Source organism: Pan troglodytes, chromosome 14 (assembly GCF_028858775.2).
Source record: "Pan troglodytes isolate AG18354 chromosome 14, NHGRI_mPanTro3-v2.0_pri, whole genome shotgun sequence".
Lineage (NCBI taxonomy): Eukaryota > Metazoa > Chordata > Mammalia > Primates > Hominidae > Pan > Pan troglodytes.
In genome coordinates this window covers 104,293,557-104,318,452 of record NC_072412.2, presented here as the reverse complement: position 1 = coordinate 104,318,452, position 24,896 = coordinate 104,293,557, and the positions used below count along the sequence as shown (strand labels likewise).

General features: G+C 42.8%; 1 protein-coding gene across 1 annotated transcript in view; it reads left to right on the top strand.

Moving 5' to 3' along the window:
• The window catches only part of SLC15A1 (solute carrier family 15 member 1), a 70,472-nt gene extending 46,344 nt beyond the window's left edge, over positions 1-24,128 (top strand). Inside the window, exons 16-23 of the mRNA XM_522705.8 lie at positions 1,713-1,832; positions 3,540-3,686; positions 5,420-5,469; positions 19,359-19,466; positions 19,580-19,688; positions 20,210-20,353; positions 21,632-21,739; positions 23,014-24,128. Of these exons, the coding sequence (XP_522705.5) occupies positions 1,713-1,832; positions 3,540-3,686; positions 5,420-5,469; positions 19,359-19,466; positions 19,580-19,688; positions 20,210-20,353; positions 21,632-21,739; positions 23,014-23,205 (978 nt within the window). The 3' untranslated portion in view covers positions 23,206-24,128. The remainder of the gene's footprint in view (positions 1-1,712; positions 1,833-3,539; positions 3,687-5,419; positions 5,470-19,358; positions 19,467-19,579; positions 19,689-20,209; positions 20,354-21,631; positions 21,740-23,013) is intronic.
• Positions 24,129-24,896: the final 768 nt, after the last annotated feature.

The window sequence follows — 24,896 nt, the reverse complement described above, 5'->3', positions numbered from 1 at the left end:
AAAAACTAATTGCAGTAAATATATATATATAACATAACATTTACCGTATTCTTTTTTTTTTAAATTTTTTAAAACAGGGTCTCACTCTGTCGCCTAGGCTGCTGGAGTGCAGTGGTGCGATCACGCTCACTGCAGCCACACCTCCTGGGCTCAAGCAATCCTCCCACCGCAGCCTCCTGAGTAGCTGGGACTGTAGGCATGCACCACCACACTCGACTAATTTATTAAAATTTTTTTGTAGAGCCAGGGTCCCCCTGTGTTGCTCAGGCTGGTAATCAATCCTCCCACCTCAGCCTCCCAAAGTCCTGGCATTACAGGCATGAGCCCCCATGCCCGGTCACATGTTAACCATTTTTAAGTGTACAGTTCAGTAGCGTTAAGTACCTTTCCATTGTCGTGCAGTCAACCTTCAGAACTCTTCATCTTACAAAACTGAAATTCTGTACCCATTAAACAACTCCCATTTTCCCTTTCCCTAGCCCCATCAACCCCCATTCTACTTTCTGAGTCTATGAATCTGACTACTCTAGCACTTCCTATGAGTGGCATTATATGGTATTTGTCCTTTTGTGACTGGCTAATTTCACTTAGTATATTGTCTTCAAGGTTCCTCCTGTTGTAGACTGTGTCAGAATTTCCTTCCTTTGTAAACTGAATACTAAACCCATTGTGTGTATACACCACATTGTTCATCCATTCACCCCCGACAGACACTTGGGTTACCTGCACCTTTTGGCTATTGCAAACAGTGCCACCATGAACATGGCTGTACTCACGCTCCTCTTGGACATAGCTAGCTTTGTGGAAGGTGAATTGTGGGCTAAGGTGGACATGGATTGCTTCAGTGACACTGGGTTTTGAAAGAGGGCATTGTAGAAAAAAGACAAAAACTCTGAACAAAGGTATGGAGGCAGGAGAGCATCAGGCATTTGTGAGATGTGTACACTGCTGCGTCTAGGGCTGGGGACTGGGCTTCCAGACTTACAGTAGAACACTGGAGTCGGGTGACGGTAGATCTCAGGTGTCATGACAAGAAGGATATTTGTTTAGGTTATAGTGACTCAGAGCCGTCAGATATTTGGCTTCGTATCTTGGCAGCCCTTGGCCTGGAAGTGGCTAGATAAGATAAGAGCAGCATCTTTCTGACTCGTTCACGTATTAGTCCATTCTCACGCTGCTGATAAAGACATACCCAAGACTGGGTAATTTACAACGAAAAAGAGATTTAATGGACTCACAGTTCCACATGGCTGGGGAAGCGTCACAGTCATGGCAGAAGGTGAAAGGCACATCTTGCATGGCTGCAGGCAAAAAGAGAAAGACAGCCAAGCGAAAGGGGTTTTCCCTTATAAAACCATCAGATCTTGTGAGTCTTACTCACTACCACAAGAACAGTACGGGGGAAGCCACCCCCACGATTCAGTTATCTCCCACTGATTCCCTCCCACAACACCCAGGAATTATGGGATCTACAATTCAAGATGAGATTTGGGTGGGGACCCAGCCAAACCATATCACTTCAGTATTCCGTGCAAAAGTCATTTCTGTGGGTGCCACGAGGTCTGTGATTGGCAGCTTAGTGGGAGACACCTGGCGTGTTTCAGCCAGCACAGCTTTTCCCAGCTGGAGGAAAGCACCCCCTTGTCAGGGTTAAGATGACTTTCCATGTTGTATTGAAGACCTCACTGCCAATTTTCTTTTATTTTGCTCAGAAAACTCTTCCAGTCTTTCCCAAAGGAAACGAAGTCCAAATTAAAGTTTTGAATATAGGAAACAATACCATGAATATATCTCTTCCTGGAGAGATGGTGACACTTGGCCCAATGTCTCAAGTAAGTAGAAGGAAATTGCTGCCTTCTTTTTCATCTTCTGACCCTGTTATAATAGGATTTAGAGAAGCTGTTTTTCTTGGTCCTTGTATAAATGCCAAGGCCAGCCCAGAAGTGAACTAAGGATCTTGATCTCATGTTGGCTATATTCTAAACCAGTGTGCTCCACACTATGTTGTTTGTTGTGTATGCAGATTGCCCAGGGAGCTGGTTAAAATGCAGATTTTTTTTTTTTTTAGATGGAGTCTTGCTCTGTCACCCAGGCTGGAGTGCAGTGGTAAAATCTTGGCTAACTGCAGCCTCTGCCTCCACAAACGTTCAAGCATTTCTTCTGCCTTAGCCTCCTGAGTAGCTGGGATTACAGGTGTGTGCCACCACACCCAGCTAATTTTTGTATTTTTAGTAGAGACAGGGTTTTGCCATGTTGGCCAGGCTGGTCTTGAACTCCTGACCTCAGGTGATTTGCCCACCTCAGCCTCCCAAAGTGTTGGGATTACAGGTGTGAGCCACCATACCCAGCCAAAATGCAGATTTTTAATCAGCAGGCCTGAAATGCTGCATTTAACTAGCTCTCAGGAATGCTGCTGCTGCTGGAGCCTGGAACCACCAGATCAAGGATCTAAACTGGGGGAGATTTTGATGCTAGGGGACATTTAGCCATCTCTGGAGACATTTTTTGTTGTAGCAACTGGGAGTATGCTGCTGGCATCTCATGTAGAAGCCAGGGATGCTGACATACAGCTCTCCATAACAAAGATTACGTGACCCAAATGTTCACAGTGCCAAGGATGGAAAACCCTGCTCTAGATCACCCTTGTTCTGGATTCGTGGTACTCAACCTCCAGCCCATGTCAGAATCACCCAGAGAGCTTTGAAATTTTTGATACCTGGGTCCCAGCCCCAGAGATCTCTTTTTTTTTTTTTTTTTTTTTTTTTCTTTTTCCTTAAATACAGAGCCTCACTCTGTCGCCCAGGCTGGAGTGCAGTGGCGCTATCTTGGCTCACTGGAACCTCTGCCTCCTGGGTTTAAGCGATTCTCATGCCTTAGCCACCTAAATAGCTGGGATTACAGGCATGAACCACCACACCCAACTAATTTTTGTATTTTTAATAGAGCCAGGATTTTGCCGTGTTGGCCAGGCTGGTCTCAAACTCCTGTCCTCAAGAGATTGGCCTGCCTCAGCCTCCCGAAGTGCTGGGATTACAGGCATGAGCCACCGCGCCCAGCCCTAGCCCCAGAGATGTTGAGATTTAGCCAGTCTCGTTCCTGTTTAGCCATGGTTGAGCACCACAACCTTAGACCTTGCCAAACTAATAATCTTGAAGGTAAAAACAAAAAGCCCGATTACTAATGCTTGGAACAGCCCAGTATTGATTTTTACCAGGGCTGTTGCTTTTGCCCTGGTGCTGTTCTTTGCCTAACAGTAGAAATTATTCTCGTAGTATTTATTTTTGATAAAAGCAAAATAAAAGTAAGATGCTTGGTGAAAAGTATGGTTCCTGTGGTGGTACCAAAAACTTCATGACGGTGTCTGTAAGGGTGGGTGGGAAGCTGAGGCAAATAAAGGCCAACTCCGCACAGGCATTTTTTTGGTATCTATGAACATGAACCTGGAAATGCAGAATATCAGATAACTGCTCTTCCAGCGTTCAGTTGCATAGTGCCGAGACTCTGTGATATTAACTATGCCTCTTTCCCTCCCTCTATAGACAAATGCATTTATGACTTTTGATGTAAACAAACTGACAAGTATAAACATTTCTTCTCCTGGATCACCAGTCACTGCCGTAACTGACGACTTCAAGCAGGGCCAACGCCACACGCTTCTAGTGTGGGCCCCCAATCACTACCAGGTGGTAAGTGTGTGAACACCTACAGCTGACTCTTTGCTATTTGTGATACTGGAGGCCAAAATTTTTATGGTGTGACTTTGTTTTACTCCCATATAGTGTTGTATTAGATCATCCTCAATTTCTTCCTTCTTCTGGAACACAAGACTTCAAGAACACCTGTCAGACTTCCAATAAAAGTATGACTGGTGGATAGTAAAAGTTAATATTAATTGAAATTTCTAAAAAGACAACTTCTGGACATTGTATGGGGTCTGTGCACAGATGTGCGTGCGTGTGTGTACAGAAGTCACACTGAGTACATATGTGAATTCTCAGGGACTTTTTCAGATAGTTTAAAATATATAATTAATTGCACTGAATTTAAAAATTTGCACTAAATAGTCAGAAAATTAGAGCAGTCTCTGAAAAAGTATAATAAGCCTACCAGGTAAAAGCAATAAAATACTATGCATACAAAATATTTGATGAGAAAATACAGAGATCTAAATATGTCATTCGCACATAAAAAGCTGTGAAACCTAGCCTGGACAACGCAGTGAGACCCCTGTCTCTACAAAAATTTTAAAAATTAGCTGAGTGTGGTGGTGCATGCCTGTCGTCCCAGCTACTTGGGTGGCTGGGGTGCGAAGATTGCTTGAGCCCAGGAGGTAGAGGCTGCAGTGAGCCATGTTCATGCCAATGTGCTCCAGCCTGGGTGACAGAACAAGACCCTGTCTCAAAAAAAAAAAAAAAAAAGCAGCAGCAGCAGCTACAAAGGTATAGTTGAGCTAAATGAAAGAGTTGTACAGTTGTGGGCATTCTGTAAAGTGCATTTAAGTGAGCTTCTACGGAACTGCAATATGGAATTAAGACTCTTGGTCATTTGCTTAATTAGGGAGCTGCTGAGTGGCTTGTTCTAAAGTTTTGGACAGTAGTGTTCTGTGGAAGCACCGGCAACCAATGATCAAGAATTGTAGAGGCTCATGTTAGCTTTAAAGAAAATCAAGGCTGAAGAAATGGAGACCTTCTTCTTTCTTCTTCCTTCCTTCCTTTTCTCTCTTCTCTTTTCTTCTCTTTTCTCCTTCCTTTCCTTCCTTCCCTCCCTCCCTCCCTCCCTCCCTTCCTTCCTTCTGTCCGTCCATCCATTCTTTCATTCTTTCTCTTTCTTCCTTTCACTTTCAACAGGATCTCACTATGCTGCCTGGCTGATCTCAAACTCTTGGCCCCAAGAGATCCTTCCAAAGCTCTGGGATTTCAGGCATGAACCACCATGCCTGGCCCAGAAACCCTCTTTTTCTTTTCTTTTTTTTTTTTTTTTTGAGACAGGATCTCCCCCTGTTGCCCCATCTGGAGTGCAGTGGCATGGTCACAGCTCACTGCAGCCTCGACCTCCCAGACCCAAGAATAATTTTCAACAAATGATTCTCCCTCCCACCTCAGCTTCCTGAGCAGCTAGAACTACAAGTGTGCATCACCACACCTGGCTAATTTCTAATAGAGACAAGGTCTCACTGTGTCTCCCAGGCTGGTCTCAAACTCCTAAGCTCAAGTGATCCTCCTGCCTTAGCCTCCCAAAGTGCTGGGATTACAGGCGTGAGCTACTGTGCCCCGCCTCCAGAGCCCTTCTAATGTAACCATGTCCTTAGGTCCTAGGATAAGTGTCAATACCACCTTCTCAAAGACTGAAATATTCATCTGAACTCATTCTAATGAATATTATTTTGAAAATATTTTTACATTACTGTTTTCTCTCTCAGGTAAAGGATGGTCTTAACCAGAAGCCAGAAAAAGGGGAAAATGGAATCAGGTATGTATATTTCTTTAAAATTTAAGTTTTATCAGCTTCTTATGAAAGTAATGCATACCCATAGTAAAGTCCAAATGTAACAAGGATATAAAATGAGATTATAGGGTTTGTCCCAGCAATGTAAGGCTGGCTCAATATTCCCCAAAAAAATCAATCCATATAACCCATCATCTTAGTAAACTAGAGAGGAAATTGTACGTCATCTTATCAATTGATTAAAAAAAGCATTTGATAAAATTCAGCATCCATTCATGACAAAAACTCTCAACAAACTGGGAATAGAAGGGAACTTCCTTACCCTGAAAAAGGACATCTACAAAAGCTTGAGCTGATATTATGCTTCATGGCGAAAGTCTAAAAGCTCTCCACTAAGATCAGGAACAAGGTAAGATTTTTCCACCCTCCGCACTTCTATTAAACATCCTCTGGTTGCAAGAGCAAAGACACAAGAAAAAGAAGTAAAAGCATCTAGATTAGAAAGGAAGAAATAAAAATATTTCCAATTGGCCGGGTGTGGTGGCTCACACCTGTAATCCCAGCACTTTGGGAGACTGAGGCAGGTGGATCTCTTGAGCCCAGGAGTTCAAGACCAGCCTGGACAACATGGTGAAACCCTGTCTCTAATAAAATTTTTTTAAAAAAATAGCCAGATGTGGTGGCACATGCCTGTAATCCCAGCTACTCGGGAGGCTGAGGCAGGAGAATTGCTTGAACCTGGTAGACGGAGGTTGCAGTGAGCTGAGATCGTGCTGCTGCACTCCAGCCTAGCTGACAGAGCAAGACTCTGTCTCAAAAAAAAAAAAAAAAAAAAAATTAGCTGAGTATGGTGGTGTGTGCCTGTAATCCCAGCCACTCAGGAGGCTGAGGTGGGAGGATCACCTGAGCTTAGGGAGGTTGAGGCTGCAGTGAGCCATGATCCTGCCACTGAACTCCAGCCTGGGTGACAGAATGAGACCTTGTCTCAAAATAAATAAATAAATATATATATATATATATATATATATATATATATATAAATTTCTACTTTATAGATGACAATTGTTTATATAGAAAGTCCCCAGGACTGTACCAAAAGAAGCTCACAGAATCAATAAGTGAATTTAGAAAAGTCACAGGACACAGGACAAAAACAAAATCCATCACCGTTCAATGTACTAGCAATGAAGAGTTGGAATCTGAAATTTTACAACTATTTCATGTATACTATCTCCCCTCACAGAATATGAAATACTTAGATATAAATCTAACAAAACGTGCAGGATTTGAGTGGTGAAAACTACAAAATTGCTTATGAAAGAAATCAGTGAAAAGCTAAATAAATGGAGAGACAGCTGTATTCATTGATCAGAAGATTTAATATAGTAAAGATGTCATTTTTCCCCAAGCTGACCTGTAGGTTTATTGCCATTCCTATCAAAATCATAGCATTATTTTTATTTGTATAAAAAAGCTGCTTCTAAAATGTATATGGAAAGGCAAAGGAACTAGAATAGCTCAAATAATTTTGAAAAAGAATTAAGTTGGAAGAGTCTTACTACCACTAGTTTTCAAACTTACTATAAAGTTACAGCAATCAAGACAAAATGGTATTGGCAAAGAAATAGACCCATAGATGAATGAATAATCCAGACCCAACCAACTGATTTTTGTCAAAAGTGCAAAGACAGTTCAATGGATTAAGGGAAGTATTTTCAACAATCAGTGTTGAAACATTTGAACATTCATATGTAATAAATGAACTTGACCTAAACCTCAGATCTTATACACAATTCATACATAAAAATTATATTAAATTCTTACACATCTTATATGAAAACTCAAAATTGATTATAGATCTACAAGTAAAATGTAAAACTATAAAATTTATACAAGAAACATAAACTCTTGTGACTTTGGGTTCTTAGATATGACATCAAAAACACAATCTATAGAAGAAAACCTTGATAGAGTTCACCAAAACTAAAAATGTTTGTTCTGTCGATGTCACCCTTTTTTTTTGAGACAGGGTCTTGCTCTATTGCCCAGGCTAGAATGCAGTGGTGCAGTCACAGCTCACTGCAGCCTCATCCTCCTGGGCTCAAGTGATCCTTCTGCCTCAGCCTCCCAAGTAGCTGGGACTACAGGCATGTACCACCACACCCAGCTAATTTTCACTTTTGGTAGAGATGGGGTCTCACTATGTTGCCCATGCTGGTCTCAAACTCCTGAGCTGAAGCAATCTTCCCACCCCAGACTCCCGAATTGCTGGGATTACAGGCATGAGCCACTGTGCGGGCCTACACTAAGATTTGAATACAAATTTGAATACATGTACCCAGCCAATATCACTCTGAAGAGAATAAAAAGATTCACTATAAACTGGGAGAAAATATTTAGAAATCATGTATTTGACAAAGAACTTGTATCCAAAATATGTAAAGTACTCTAAAAGCTCAATGTAAATAGAATTATACAGTGTGCAACTTTTTGAGGCTGGCTTCTTTCACAGCAAATCTGTATAATCTTAATTTAAATTTAATTTTATATAACCCAATTAAAAACGCAAAAGATTTGAACAGCTATGTCACCAAAGGAGATATACACACATGACAAATCAGCACATGAACAGTAGCATTGGTCTTATTAAGGGAAATATAAATGAAGACCACAATGAGTTACAACACACCTATCAGGTGGCTGTAATAATTGTTTTAACCTAGACAATACCAAGTGTTGGTGAGGATATGGGGCACCTGGAACTCCCCTGCATCGCTGGTTGGAGGACAAGATGCTGTAGCCTCTCTGAAAAACAGTTTGGCAGTTTCTTATACAGGTAAACACTCACCATGTGACCCAGCCATCCCACTCCTAGATATTTACCCTAGAGAACTGGAAACTTGTGTTCACATAAAAGCCCACACATGAATGTTTATAGAAGCTCTGGTTATAATCACTGAAGATGGGAAATCACTCAGATGTCCCTCAATGGAGGATGCATAAACACCCACCACTCAGCAAAAAAGGGAACAAACTTGATACAATGATGTGAATGCATTTCAAATGCATTGTGCTGTGGAAGAAGCCAGCCTCAAAAAATTACACACTTTTATTTCTTAAACATTGAGGGCGTGGGGAGGGGCTGGTCCCACCCTGGGCTGGAGTTCCTTTTCTCACACCTGTGATTGGAGATGTGGAGAAGGGGAACAGAGGGACAGCTCACTGGTTCCTTCTGCCGTAGCTCTGTGGTTAAAAATGGAAATTGTTCTCTTGCCCAGTCCCACTCCCCCAAAAGAGTGGCATTGACAGAATAATTGTATAATTCCATTTACATGACATTCGCAGAAAGTCAAAAACTCCAGGGACACGGAACACATTAGTGATTGGCGTGGGTTAGGAGTGGAGGAAAGGTTTGACTATGGGGTAGCACAATTTTGGGGTCTACGTATTCTAATCGTGACAGTATTTATAAATCAAGATAATGTTAAAATTTATATAGCACTGTGTACCCCAAAAGCCAATTTACTATAAATAAATCTTTAATAAGAATAAACTGGGGGGAATGAGAGTAGGTATCCTGTTCACCTCAACGTTCAACCCCAGTCTCCAGTCCCCTGTAGCTACAACTTTGATAATTCCTGATTTTAGCTTTTACTAGTTAGCAATAAAACACAAAGTAATAGTATATTTTGTATACTATTAATATACAAAAGTATACAAAAATATATTAAGTACATTTTGGGACAATGTCTATTAACTTACGAATGTAGGCTGGGCATGGTGGCTCATGCCTGTAATCCCAGCACTTTGGGAGGCTGAGGTAGGTGGATCACCTGAGGTCAGGAGTTCAAGACCAGCCTGGTCAACATGGTGAAACCCTGTCTCTACTAAAAATACAAAAATTAGGCATGGTGCATGTGCCTGTAATCCCAGCTACTCGGGAGGCCAAGGCAGAAGAAATGCTTGAACATTTGTGGAGGCGGAGGCTGCAGTGAGCCAAGATTTTGCCATTGCACTCCAGCCTAGACAACAGTGAGACCCTGTCTCAAAAAAAGCAAAACAAAACCAAAAAACAACTTACTAATACAAATGGTGGTGAAATGGACTTTTACTTTTCATCTCACCTCCTGTTTGCTTCATATTGTTAATATTTATTGATTTATGTTTCTGTTTTCCCTGTGCTAGGCTGAGTCTAAATAATAGATCCATAAACAGGATTTACAATATGACCCTATAAATATTATTTACAACATAATAAAGTGTGATCAGTCTGCAAGAGAAAATGTTACTTTATATCCTTGAAAATGTATCCCTCAACTGAAAATGTCTTGACTATCCAGGTGCGTTGGACTCTCCTATTACATTGATGAATTGTTCAGCGGTGCCCATCTTGATTTCTTTCATTTCACCAAGGCTTTCTTGCACAGCTTCTATTTTTTTTCCCCATAACCCAGTTGGCCTCTTGTTAACAAAAACATAAGCCTTTACCCAGTCTCCAAGGTTACCAGCTTCCTAATTATACTATTATTCTGGGAATCCACTTTTCCTCCTGAAAATCCAACTCTTCAGCACATTCTTTGAGCTAGCGGGAGCACGGGCTCCGTCGTCCTGCTGAACCACTACCCTGATAGAATTTTTCACTGTGTGCCAGGTTAATGCCTTTCTTTCTTGGATTTTATGTCATCTTTCTCAGCCTTCTTTCTACTTTTGTGGCAGCGTATGGCCAAATATCTTGTCAAGAGAAAACGAGGTCAATTCCAAGTTGTTGCTTGCCTGAAATTGCCTTTTCATATTCTCACACTTGGATCATTGGCTAGACACCATTTTCTTCCATAACTTTGGAGGCTTAACTAAAAGATTAAAAAAAAAAAAAAAAAAAGCATCGGCCAGTCTTTGTGGTTGATTTCCATTTCTGTTCATCAAGCTTTCAGTGTCTTCTTTCTCTTTGGTGTTGCCAAATTTCTCTGCAGTGTAACTAAACATGGCTATAATTATATTCATCTTGCCAGCAAGAGGGTCTTCCATTTTTTTTTTGTTGCTTCGTTCTTTTTCTTTGTTTCCTTCTCCATGAGGTCAGTAGGGCTGCCATGACAAAATAGTACAGGCTGAGTAGCTTATGTACATAGAAATTTATTTTCTCAGGCCAGGAGCAATGGCTCACACCTGTAATCGCAGCACTTTGGGAAGGCGAGGCAGGCAGATCATGAGGTCAGGAGTTCAAGATCAGCCTGGCCAACATGGTGAAACTCCGTCTCCACTAAAAATACAAAAATTAGCCGGGCATGGTGGTGCGTGCCTGTAATCCCAACTACTGGGGAGACTGAGGCAGGAGCATCACTTGAACCCAAGAGGCAGAGGTTGCAGTGAGCCAAGATCGTGGCACTGCACTCCAGCCTGGGTGACAGAGCAAGACTCCCTCTCAAAAAGAAAAAAAAAGAAAAGAAATTAATTTTCTCACAGCTCCAGAGGCTGGAAGTGTAAGATCAGGATGCCAGAAGGGCTGGTTTCTCCTGAGGCCTGTCTCCTCGGCCTGTAAATGCCACCTTCCCTCTAGGTCCTCACATGGCCCTTTCTCTGTGTGTGGCTGTGTCCTAATCATCTCTTCATATGAGAACACTTGTCACGTTGGATTAAGACCCATCCTAATCACCTTTAAAGAGGAAACCCTTTAAAAATCTCTCCAAATACAGTCCCTCTCTGAGGTACTGGGGATTAGAGTTCCAGCCTGTGAATTTTAGAGCGACACCATTCAGCCCCTCACCCCTTCTCCCACCTCTCTGGGATCATTCCTGTCCCCCACACGTGCTCATACACAGCTGCCATGGCTGATCTGGAAGGAAACACACTGACAGTGGTCACCTGGTCCTGTCCTGGTCTTTGTATTTGATTCTGAGCTGGAAGCACCTCTGGAGTTTCCCTTTCGCCTCAGAATGTGGTTTCGGTTGCTTTACTTTCTTCAGGAATGTTTCCTAACCTTGGAAACTTTGAGCAATTGAGATTGGGGGATCCTTTCTTGTTTTGGTGTTGTTAAAGCTCCTTTTTTTGTCGTTGGGTTTGTTGTTGTTGTTGTTGTTGTTGTTTTGTTTTGAGAGGGAATCTCACTCTGTCATCCAGGCTGGAGTGCACTGGTGCCATCTTGGCTCACTGCAGCCTCCGCCCCCTGGGTTCAAGCAATTATCCTGCCTCAGCCTTCCGAGTAGCTGGGATTACAGGCACATGCCACCATGCCCAGCTAATTTTCATATTTTTAGTAGAGACGGGGTTTCACCATATTGGCCAGGCTGGTCTCGAACTCCTGACCTCAAGTGATCCGCCCACCTCAGCCTCCCAAAGTGCTGGGATTACAGTTGTGAGCCACCGTGCCCAGTCCCAAAGCTCCATTTAAAAAAATTGTCTTCAAAGAGATCTTAGAAAAGAAGACAGACCCACGAGATTAGCAACACTTGACTACCCCACCCATGTGGTAAAAGATGAACTGGAAGCTTTTTTCCTTTTAATTTTAATTGGTAACATCAAATCTTCAATGGATCAAAGGTTTTATTATTTCAGTGAGGCCCTAGGGACAAAACATAAAAAAGGAGAAGTTCTAGAAAACTGGTGTCAGAAAATAACAGAGAAATAGAACAACGGAGAATCTCAGGAAGTCAGACTTCTGAGCAATATGTGAATTAAAGGAAGAGTAGATACTATTTTAAGCAAAATGGAATCCTTTGACTATGTGGTATCAGTAAGCTGCAAGACTTAAGTGATTAACTTCAGGAGAACCTTTTGAATAAAGTGGCAATGCATCAGCCAAAAATGGGGCCTGGGCAGGGCTCGGTGGCTCAAGCCTGTAATCCCAGCATTTTGGGAGGCTGAGGTGGGCAGATCACCTGGGGTCAGGAGTTTGAGACCAGCCTGGCCAACATGGTGAAACCCCATCTCTACTAAAAAATACAAGAACATTAGCTGGGCATGGTGTGTGCCTGTAATCCCAACTACTTGGGATTACAAGGCTGAGGCAAAAGAATCACTTGAACTCGGGGCGCGGAGGTTGCAGTGAGCCAAGATTGCACCATTGCACTCCAGCCTGGGCGACAGAGTGGGACTTCTGTCTTAAACAAACAAACAAACAAAATTGGGTCTGGCATAGAGCTGCATGCTTCTGGTCCTAGCTACTCAGAAGGCTGAGGCGGGAGCATTACTTGAGCTCAGGAGTTCGAAGCCAGCCTGGACAAAATAGTGAGACCCTGTATCTAAAAAATAAAAAATAACTGGTTGAGAGTTTGACAGTGATCTTTCTCATGCACTTTTTAAATGTTATACATTCTTCCGTATGTATATGTCTATAAACAACACGTTGTTAAGCACATTTTTACACTAAATAGGAAAGTGACTGTCCTGCATGCATGTCATTCTGCAATGTTATAAATAATGTTAGAAAATATGTTATTTTAGTATTTAGCCATATTGATATATGCATCTCTTTTTTTTTTTTTTTTTTTTGAGACGGAGTCTCGCTCTGTCACCCCAGCTGGAGTGCAGTGGTGTGATCTTGGCTCGCTGCACCTCCCAGGTTCAAGAGGTTCCCCTGCCTCAGCCTCCTGAGTAGCTGGGACTACAGGTGCATGCCACCACACCCAGCTAATCTTTTTTTGTATTTTAGTAGACACAGGGTTTCACCATGTTGGCCCAGATGGTCTCAATCTCCTGATCTCGTGATCCACCCGCCTCAGCTTCCCAAAGTACTGGGATTACAGGCATGAGCCACCACGCCCAGCCAATGCATCTTTTATCCATTCACTTAACCACTGTATAGTATTCCATTACATGGATATACTGCAATTTATTTATTCATTCCTTCTAGTCAAAGACATTTAGATGATTCTGATTTTGCCAAACAATGCCAAAATTCACATTCTTACCTGTTTCTTTGTCCACATGTATGAAGTTTCTCTAGGGCAGTGATTTCTTTAAAACTTTTTGTCACATGTAATGAAAATATTTTGAGCATGCACCCACTATGTATGAGTATGGTATCCTTTATAAATTATATATATAAACTGCATCAAATTAATGTGCTTCATAAATAATGCAAAAAACAAATATAAAGGGGATGAGAAAAGTTTTTTTAAACCAATATTTTACAAATATTTTTATTCATTAGTGGTACAGAAATCATTAGTGTAGATAATGTGGTTGAAATATACTTCATTCATTTCTAAAAATCTCAATGTAAGATTTGAAAACAGCTATGCAAAGGTCTGGCTTTAAGTTCAGTTCATTTCAATGCTTGTTTTTCATGACTGTCGTACTGAAAAAGATACTTCAGTATCGGTGGGGCATAATTGACCATAATTTGATGTTTTAAAAAGATTTCATCTATATATTGTGAAGCTTTCAACCATGGGTGCTAGGACCACTGGATATCCACATGCAAAAGACTGAAGTTGATCCTCTCCACAGAAATTAACTCAATGGATCAAAGACTTAAATCCTGAAAGATTTAGGGGGTAAGCAATTGGTGAGGGAGGCCACCTGGGGAGATATGTGGCCTTCTATCATTGTGGAAGCTGGCTTACTGTGAGACTGTGACACAGGGTTGTAAAATTACAGCTATCTGAGAACAAAGGGAAGCCAGTATTGTGTGACTCTGTTCCCAAGCTTCGCTTTCCCTTTGGCATAGTGATTTTGGGGTCCTGAGGTTCTACTTCCTTTCACATAACCAAAACAATGAAATTTATAGAAGAAAACCAAAACCACAAGTGACAAAAAAAGGAAAAAGAATTTGGGCTTCATAAAAATTGAAAACTTTTGTGCTGCAAATGGTGTCATCAAGAATTGAAAGGACAACCCACAGAATGAGAGAAAATATTTACAAATCATATATCTGATAAGGGACTTATATCCAGAATACATAAAGAACTCTCACAACGCAGTACTAAAAAGACAACCCAATTTTTAAAATGGGCACAGTATTTAAATAGATATTTCTTCAAAGAAGATATCCAGTCAATAAGCATATGAATATATGCTCAAAGTTGTTAGTTTTTAGGGAAATTTAAGTTAAAACCACAATGAGATACCACTGCCTACCTTCTAGGTTCTGATCAAAAAGATAGGCAATAGGCCAGTCGCGGTGGCTCACGCCTGTAATCCCAGCACTTTGGGAGGCCAATGTGAGCAGGTCACCTGAGGCCAGGAATTTGAGACCAGCCTAGCCAACATGGTGAAACCCCATCTCTACTAAAAATACAAAAATTAACTGGGCATGGTGGCAGGTGCCTGTAATCCCAGCTACTTGGGAGGCTGAGGCAGGAGAATCGCTTGAACCCGGGAGGCGGAGGTTGCAGTGAGGTGAGACTTTGCCATGGCTCTCCAGCCTGGGCAACAAGATTGAAACTCCATCTCAAAAAAAAAAAAAAAAAAAAAAAAACGTAGACAATAACAAGTGTTGTTAAGGATGTGGGTAAACTGGACCCCTTGGCTGGGCATGGTGGCTCATGCCCATAATCCCAGCACTTTGAGAGGTCAAGGTGGGCTGAGTGCTTGAACCCAGGATTTCAAGACCAGCCTGAGCAATATGGCAAAACCCTGTCCCTACAAAAAAATACAAAAATTAGCCAGGCATGGTGGTGTGTCCCAGCTACTCGGGAAGCTGAGGTGGGAGGATCACCTGAGCCCCGGGAGGTCGAGGCTGCAATAAGCCATGTTGGTGCCACTGCACTGCAGCCTGGGTGACAAAGTGAGACTCCGTCTTCAAACAAACAAATAAATAAATAAAAATTAGTACCCTTATTCATTGCTGGTGGTAAATCTAAAATGGTACAGCCACTTTGAAAAACAGTTCTTTGAAATGTTAAACATAGAGTTTTACTACAAAACTCAGCAGTTTCACTCCTGGGTATATAACCATGTTGACCAAAATTAAGAGTGTTGAGGCAGAAATAATTTGATTTATTGGAAGCCAAATGTGAGGATCAACCTGGAAAGAGACATCAGCAAAGTAGGGCATGTCCCAGAGTCTACTGCAAGTTGGAAGACTCTTATAAGAAAGTTTAGGAAGACCGGGTTTAGTGGCTCATGGCTGTAATCCCAGCACTTTGGGAGGTGGAGGCAGGAGAATTACTTGAGGCCAGGAGTTCAAGACCAACCTGGGCAATAAAGCAAAACTCCCTCTCTGCAAATATAAGAATTTAAAAATCAGCCAGGCATGGTGATGCACTCCTGCAGTCCTAGCTACTTAGGAGGCTGAGGTGAGAGGATTGTTTGAGCCCAGGAGTTCAAGGCTGCAGTGAGCCATGATTGCACCACTGCACTCCAGCCTGGGTGACAGAGTGAGGCCTTGTCTTAAAAAAAAAAAAAAAAAAGTTTAGGAGAAGAGAGGGGGACTCCTCATATTAGAGCTTTCCATTTTCTTTTTTTTTTTTTTTTTTTGAGATGGAGTTTCGCTCTTGTTGCCTAGGCTGGAGTACAATGGTGCCATCTCGGCTCACCGCAACCTCCACCTCCCGGGTTCAAGCGATTCTCCTGCCTCAGCCTCCCGAGTAGCTGAGATTATAGGCATGCACCACCATGTCCAGCTAATTTTGTATTTTTAGTAGAGACGGGATTCCTCCATGTTGGTCAGGCTGGTCTCAAACTTCCGACCTCAGATGATCTGCCCACCTCGGCCTCCCAAAGTGCTGGGATTACAAGCGTGAGCCACCGTGCCCCGCCCAAGCTTTCCATTTTCATTGGAGGTTATAATACAGAGGTTATGATCACTGGCTACAGATGACAACATATTGGCTAAAATGTTTTACCACAAGAAAGTCAGCAAAACATCATGATTCAGAAGCAAATCTGCATCCTTTTCAGTGTTAGTGGGCTATGTATTAATCACATATCAACACAATAAGATTGGAGGGAGTCACTCTTTACTCACAGACAGGATATAAGCCATGCATTGTGAGACCTTCCTCAGGTGGTTGATTTGGAAGCCTGCCAAATGTGATATGTGAGGTGTCACCCAGAAGAGATGAAAACATGTCCACACAAAAATTTGTGCATGCATGTTCATTGCAGCATTATTCACAATAGAGAAAACGTACAAATAAATCCAATGCCCATCAGCTGATAAAAGGTGGTATATCCATATGATGGAATGTTAGTCATAAAAAAAGAATGAAGTGGCCGGGCGTGATGGCTCATGCCTGTAATCCCAACACTTTTTGGGAGGCCGAGGTGGGCAGATCATGAGGTCAGGAGATTGAGACCATGCTGGCTAACACATCCCCTCTCTACTAAAAATACAAAAAATTAGCCAGGTGCAGTGGCGGGGGCCTGTAGTCCCAGCTATTTGGGAGGCTGAGACAGGAGAATCGCTTGAACCCGGGAGGCAGAGGTTGCAGTGAGCCGAGATCGCACCACTGCACTCCAGCCTGGGCGACAGAGTGAGAATCCATCTCAAAAAAAAACTAAAAAAGGAATGGAGTACGGATACATGCCACGATATGAACGAATGTGAAAGACAATATGCTAAGAGGGATGAAGCTGGTCACAGAGACCTGCATAGAATGATTCCATTGACATCAAGTGGCAGGCAGAGCCATGGAGACAGAAAGCAGATGAGTGGCTGCCAGGGGGCCGGGGAGGAAAGAATGGGAGTATTTAGACATGTTTAGACGTGCAAATCCTTACCATTGTGTCACAGTTGCCTCCAGTATTCAGTGCAGCCAACGTTGCACAGGTTTGTAGCCTCGGAGCCAAAGGCCACACCCATGCAGCCTGGGTGTGTGGTGGGTGGCACCGTCTAGGTGTGGGTAAGTGCCTGCTGTGAGGTTCCCATCACCACTGAATCGCCTCCTGACGCATTTCCCAGACCCCATCCCCATCATTAAGTGACTCGGACTGTGTTTTCATTTCTTGTTGCACCAGCCCTAAGACATAGGCCAGGCAGCTCAGAATCCTCTAGCCTTAGGGATGGTTTCATTCAGAGTCTGATGGCTGATAAGTTATAAAGCCAGGCCTCAGGCCCAACGTTCTGCTTCCTTGGCTCATACTCTGCCCACATGCTCTCTTTTGTGTGGATGATCTTCATCTTTGATAAAAGCAGCTCTTACAGTCTAGAGCAGTGGGAATTCTAGCTAAGGCCCGTGTGGATCTGTCTCAGGTTCCATTTTCTATATTAATCAGCTATCAAATGACACCAAGTAGAAGGCCTCGGGACTTCAGGACCTGAGTTTAATTCATAGACATTTTCTCCCAGCACCTAAAATTTGATCAGTATTATTTGTTGCCACAAAACTGATGAAACTTGGCCCCACATTTTAGGCATGGAAAGGTTAAATTGTTCTTTACACTGCTGAGGTGTACACTAGTAAGACTTATTGTTCTCTACACTGGATAATCTGCTCTAGGCCTTCACTCGTGTGTTTGGTGGGAAAAGTCAACTGGTCTTATTTTGAGCAACACCGTCCTGGTCACTAGGGTTGTATGAGAGTTTTAGGGTCGTCTATAGCCTGGAACAGCTATGAAAGGGGTCTGTAATCAGCCATCCGTGCTGTTCACCATCTGTATGGTCCTATGAAGGCAAACAATTCACCTGCTTCCATATGAAGCGTAGCCTCACGGGACTTTGTAGAGATAGGAAGCCTTGGACCTGGAAGTCGGTCTTATTGGGTATCCATTCAAAGCTGTATTCCAGCGGGATGCTGACCACTGTCACTCCAGGACCACACAGGCCTCCACCCTCTGAAGGGGATTCCTTAAAGCTGTCTCTCAGCCTGGTATAATGACTCATACCCATAATCCCACTGCTTTGGGAGGCTGTGGAGGGAGGATCTCTTGAGGCCAGGAGTTTGAGACCAGCCTGGGCAACACAGCCAGACCCTTGTCTCTACAAAAATAAAAATAAAAATTAGCCAGGCATTGCGGCACACACCTGTAGTCCCAGCTACTCAGGAAGCTAAGGTGGGAGGATCACTTGAGGCCCACAGTTCGAGGCTGCATTGAACTATGATTGGATCACTGCACTCTAGCCTGGGCAACAAGCAAGACCTCATCTCTAAAAAAGACAAAAAACCGTCTCTTGTTACTGGGCTGGCCCACTTCTTCCTCTCCAGTCCCAGGTGCCCTTCCCCACCTGAGGCTCCTAGAGGTAGGAAGTAGGTGGGCTTTCCTCCTCAACTCCCTAAAGAAGGGGGTGTCGTTTAGGAACTGGGGTCTATCTTTTAGGAACTGGGCAGCATCTGGTTTTGGTCTTTCACTACTCGAGCGCTAAAGTTTCTGGCCGGGCGCAGTGGCTCCCACCTGCAATCCCAGCACTTTGGGAGGCCGAGGTGGGCAGATCATCTGAGGTCATGAGTTCAAGACCAGCCTGGCCAACATGGCGAAACCCCATCTCTACTAAAAATACAAAAATGAGCTGGGTGCGGTGGTGCATGCCTGTAGTCCCAACTACTCGGGAGGCTGAGGCAGGAAAATCGCTTGAACCTGGGAGGCAGAGGTTGCAGTGAGCCGAGATTGCACCACTGCACTCCAGCCTGGGTGACAGAGCGAGACTCCATCTCTAAATAAATAAATAAAGTTTCTGAAACAAGGAACACAAAGGCACGGCTACCTTCTTGAAGGGAAGAGGCTCAGTATCTGCTTCAGTCCCTGCTTAATATTCCTAACGTATTGAACTAGGTTAGATTTACAAAGTACTTAGAGCGGTAACCAGCACATATAAACACTGTTAAATACATTATTTTAGGTGTGTTCTCATGAGTGGGTGAGCAGGGATAAAACCAGAGTTTTTCACTTTTTGTCTTTATTCTCTAGAAATATTCTGAAAACATCTTAAACTCCTTCAAAATAAGGGAGTATTGCCCAATTTCAGGTGCATGTACTGTGACCTAGAATATATTATTCTCTAGTTCAGTTACAAGACAGATGGTTTTCTCTTTCAGATTTGTAAATACTTTTAATGAGCTCATCACCATCACAATGAGTGGGAAAGTTTATGCAAATATCAGCAGCTACAGTGCCAGCACATACCAGTTTTTTCCTTCTGGCATGTAAGTACCTAGACTGAATGCTTCACTCAAAGGTTCAAGAATTTTTCTTTAAAAAATGCATTGAAACTTTTAATGCCAAGAATGTTAACCAATATTATTCTTTCTTTTGATAGAAAAGGCTTCACAATAAGCTCAACAGAGATTCCGCCACAATGTCAACCTAATTTCAATACTTTCTACCTTGAATTTGGTAGTGCTTATACCTATATAGTCCAAAGGAAGGTTAGTAACTCATTTCATTGTATCAGAAGATCTGCTCATACTCGATTGATATGAAGACTCACAAACACTTAGAACATAATATGATGTAACTAGAGTGATATTAGGGTCTGTATTTTAAATGGGCTTAGAATTGATTTGCTTGGCTAATTCTTTAACTTATTGATGACTTAATCATTAGAATCTAAACAGACTGACTTCCCCTGGATAATAATTTATGTTAACCAACATCTGATGCCTCCTTCTAGACTATTAACACGGACTTAAGGAACTCATAGTTCAAAGAGAGGGCAGTGTTTTAAAATGACTTCCAACCTACTCTCTTATCTAAAAGAAAAATCCTCCTGAATGTGTCTTCAAATCCCATTGCAAGTGTAAAATGCAGTGTTGCCTTATGTTTAAAATGTGTACGTACTTGACAAATCATATGATGTAACCCTGAAGGTCAAACTCAATTTACCTGTTCGAACAATTTTTATTTTAGAAGCTATCTCAACTTCTTCTGCTTTTCCTTACTGCTGCAGAATGACAGCTGCCCCGAAGTGAAGGCGTTTGAAGATATTTCAGCCAACACAGTTAACATGGCTCTGCAAATCCCGCAGTATTGTCTTCTCACCTGTGGCGAAGTGGTCTTCTCTGTCACGGGATTGGAATTCTCATATTCTCAGGTTTCTTGTTTGTTGTATTTACCACCCATCTGCAATACCCCTGCCTGCAGAAAATGCTGACGGGACTTAATTTAAATCTGGGATAACTATGTTTTTAAAAAGTCTAGAAAGCATTATGGCATCTTCCCTACAGCAAGGTCTCTGAGGTCACCAAGTGTTGTCCTTAGTGAATAAGAATTATTACTGTCTTGAACTTTGCAAGAGCACGTGTTCACATGTGTCCATAGCCCCACAGTCATACCCTAGACATTTAGCGCCCAGTATTTATTACTGACTGCTACCAGAGTGATGAAGGTCAGCAGATTCTCCTTTCTGAAACAACCAAATGTAACCAACCATTCATAAAACAGCTCAATTACAGGTCTATGTCCTCATGATAGGTTTGGTTGAGGTCTCTTTATAGCTCCCAGTAAACATAACAAATAAGGTCTAGCTTTAAAAATTAAAAAAAATTTAAAAAACACATTAGCTGAGCATGGTAGAGCACGCTTGTGGTCCCAGCTACTTGGGAGGCTGAGGCAGGAGGATTGCTTAAACCCAGGAGTCCGAGGCAGCAGTGAGCTGTGATCACACCACTGCACTCCAGCATGCGCAACAGAGCAAGACACCATCTCAAAAAAAAAAAAAAAGAAAAAGAAAAAGTTTAAAAGAATTATTGCTTTTAAGTGTATTAGACTAATGAGCTAGGTTTTATTGATACCCAAATTAGAGCTTAATTATTGAACTGTGTTGTCAGAGCTATAGTTATAGGCATTATAGCCCACAATGCCTAGTACCATCAATTTTTATAGTAAAGAGGCCAAGATGAGTCAGAAAATCACTTTCTGTGATAACCTCACAGTCTAATAAAGGAGATAACTGTAATACAGGTGACAGGTGTTTGAAGAGATTTTGGAGATGTGGCAGGAAAGCCACAGAAGGGCAAGCTTGCAGCCCAGGGCAGCCTGCATTTGAGGGGAAGACTATGCCAGGCTGGGTGGCTTTGCTTGGAAGCTCTCCTGTAGAAATAGGATCAGCTCCTCTGTAGATGTGTCCATTTAACTAAGGGGACAGCTTTGCAAGGATGTGGAGCGTGAAACACAGGAATTCTTGTCTACTCGTCTGTGCATGTTTGGGTGTCTTGTTACTTAAGTGATGATCCTTTTTACATTGAGGCCACCTGACTTTTCGTGTGCATTGTTAGGGTGGTCTGCTTCATGAAATGCCCATCGGTGAGCTGTGTTCTCCTGCTCGGAGGGTGAAACCTGGAGCAGGACTCACTTTGCTTTGCTTCCTCAGGCTCCTTCCAACATGAAGTCGGTGCTTCAGGCAGGATGGCTGCTGACCGTGGCTATTGGCAACATCATTGTGCTCATCGTGGCAGGGGCAGGCCAATTCAGCAAACAGGTATGGCGTGGGAGAGGAGATTGCACATACCTCTGTCTTTCCTGTTCATGGTCATCATGGTGGCCCTCCCTAGCCATCTGTGTGCTCTGTGTGGTCATCTAGGCTAATAGCTGGATTACACTGCCAGACCAGCCAGGGCTGTTCCCAAATAGCCTTATGGCAAAGTGTCTGCTGTTTCTTCTTCTTCTTCTTTTTTTTTTTTTTTGAGACAGAGTCTCACTCTATTGCCCAGCTGGAGTGCAGTGGCGCAATCTTGGCTCACTGCAACCTCCGCCTCTCGGGTTCAAGTGATTCTTCTGCCTCAGCCTCCAGAGTAGCTGGGCCTACAGGCACCCACCACCACACCCGGCTAATGTTTGTATTTTTAGTAGAGACAGTGTTTCACCATGTTGGCCAGGATGGTCTCGATCTCTTGACCTCGCTATCTGCCCACCTTGGCCCCCCAAAGTGCTGGGAGGTGTGAGCCACTGCACCTGGCCTGATGATTCTTCTTATTCCCACTTGTTGTTAACGCAGCTGGAAATTGACAACCAAAATAGCTGGAATTGGTTAACTTGAAGTTGCCCTTATGTGTTTTACTATCAAGGGAAACATCTCTCCTAGCTTCAGTGAATGCAGCTTAGCAGCTGCAAAGCAGACACATGTTATCCTGAAACTTTCATGACACCTGAAGTTAAAGCCATCCTAGAGTTGGTTATAAATTTTCCAGCTAAAATTAAATGAGGGCTCTACTGATACTTACACTCTTTCCTTCTGCACTGTAGCATGTCTGCCTCATAAGGGAGCTGTTATCCCATCCGTTTCATGACTTCCTGCACCAGGTCCCAGCAGCAGATGTGCTAATGCTGTGTGCTTATGAGCTCCAGGTGTTTCCAAGGAGGAACGTGGGGCTCTTAACTTGCTGGAGTTCAGCATATTCATTTTTCCCTTGTGGGGACTGCTTGCTGTTCTCTTGGTCCCCATCCTTCCGGGTCCAGCCACATGTCTTAAGGCTTGAGTATTTCAGAAATTTTCTCTCATCTTCCCAAAGTCTGTTGTTTCTGTACCTTAGTGCTGTTCAAAACATGTTGTCTATATTAGCATCTGTCTATCTTGGGCATTCAAGAAAAGCTGGCCTTACTGTATCTGTATTGGTTGCTTACCAATTTTCCATAATTTAATTTCAAAGCACTCTCCATCTGCATGTAGCAAGAACATGTACGCACCATATATTCATCAGTATGACCTGTTTTATTTTTGTTCTTTTTCCTGCTCCAACTCTGATTTCTTCAAAGTGGGCCGAGTACATTCTATTTGCCGCGTTGCTTCTGGTCGTCTGTGTAATTTTTGCCATCATGGCTCGGTTCTATACTTACATCAACCCAGCGGAGATCGAAGCTCAATTTGATGAGGATGAAAAGAAAAACAGACTGGAAAAGAGTAACCCATATTTCATGTCAGGGGCCAATTCACAGACACAGATGTGAAGGTCAGGAGGCAAGTGGAGGATGGACTGGGCCCGCAGATGCCCTGACCTCTGCCCCCAGGTAGCAGGACACTCCATTGGATGGCCCCTGGTGAGGAAGACTTCAGAATTGGGAACTAAACCATGAATGCTATTTTCTTTTTTCTTTTTCTTTTCTTTTCTTTTTTTTTTTTGAGACAGAGTTTTGCTCTTGTTGTCCAGGCTGGAGTGCAATGGCACGATCTCAGCTCACTGCAACCTCCGCCTCCCAGGTTCAAGTGATTCTCCTGCCTCAGCCTCCCAAGTGGCTGGGATTAGCGGCATGCACCACCACGCCCAGCTATTTTTGTATTTTTAGTAGAGATGGGGTTTCACCATGTTGGCCAGGATGGTCTCGATCTCTTGACCTGGTGATCTGCCCACCTCGGCCTGCCAAAGTGCTGGGATTATAGGCTTGAGCTACCGCGCCCGGCCGTGAACGCTATTTTCTAAGCAGCCAGCAATGAATCTAAAACTCTGGAAGAAGTCTTCTGTTTGAAAGGCTTATTTAAGCCACACGTACACACACTGTCTTAGAGCACTGTGAGCCCACCCCACATTTGTCATCTTCCCTATCACACAAATGATGTTATTTTGGACTAGCTTAATTTTGAAATGGTAACAAAGTTTCCTATTCCATACTGTTCATTTCTAATACTCTTACGAAAACTATTCTAAAGGAGGCAGGAGCCAAGGCCAAAAGTGAACGTACAGGTTTGAAATGGCTGTGATAAGGACCAGCTGGTATTAACTGATAACTTTACCTTTGGGTTTTTGTTATTTTGTTTTTCTAGTCCCTACCTGTGTTTAAATTATGGATAACTCGAAAGACAGCTCAGGTGAAGGCCAGTAATGATTTTTTTGAAGTTTCAATGGTGTGAAATAAATTTCTGTTCTTAAGCATAAGTGTTCATGTATCTCTGGGTAGGGTAAGAAATCTTTAACATCCTATCTGATTATAAAAGCAGCACCTGCTCATTAAAATTTCTTCCTGATCCTGTTTTCCCCAGGGATGATTGATTGATTGATTGATACATAGGCAGACAAACAGATAAAGAAAGGTAGACAGGCAGATAGATAGATGATAGATAGACAGATAGATAGATAGATAGATAGACAAACAGATAAAGGTAGGTAGGTAGATAGATGATCGATAGACAGACAGACAGACAAACAGATAAAGGTAGGTAGGTAGATAGAAGATAGATAGATAGGCCGGGCACAGTGGCTCACGCCTGTAATCCCAGCACTTTGGGAGGTAGAGGCAGGTGGATCACGAGGTCAGGAGATCAAGACCATCCTGGCTAACACGGTGAAACCCCATCTCTACTAAAAATATAAAAAATTAGCTGGGTGTGGTGGCAGACGCCTGTAGTCCCAGCTACTGGGGAGGCTGAGGCAGGAGAATGGCGTGAACCTGGGAGGCGGAGCTTGCAGTGAGCTGGAATCACGCCACTGCACTCCAGCCTGGGTGACAGAGCAAGACTCCATCTCAAAAAAAAAAAAAAAGAAGAAGATAGATAGATCGATAGATGATGGATAGATACAGGTAGGTAGGTAGATAGATGATAGCTAGATAGATAAATGTAGGTAGGTAGGTAGGCAGGTAGATGATAGATAGATTAGATAGATAGATAGGAGAGACTTATATTACTAGGACCGTCCTATGTGCAC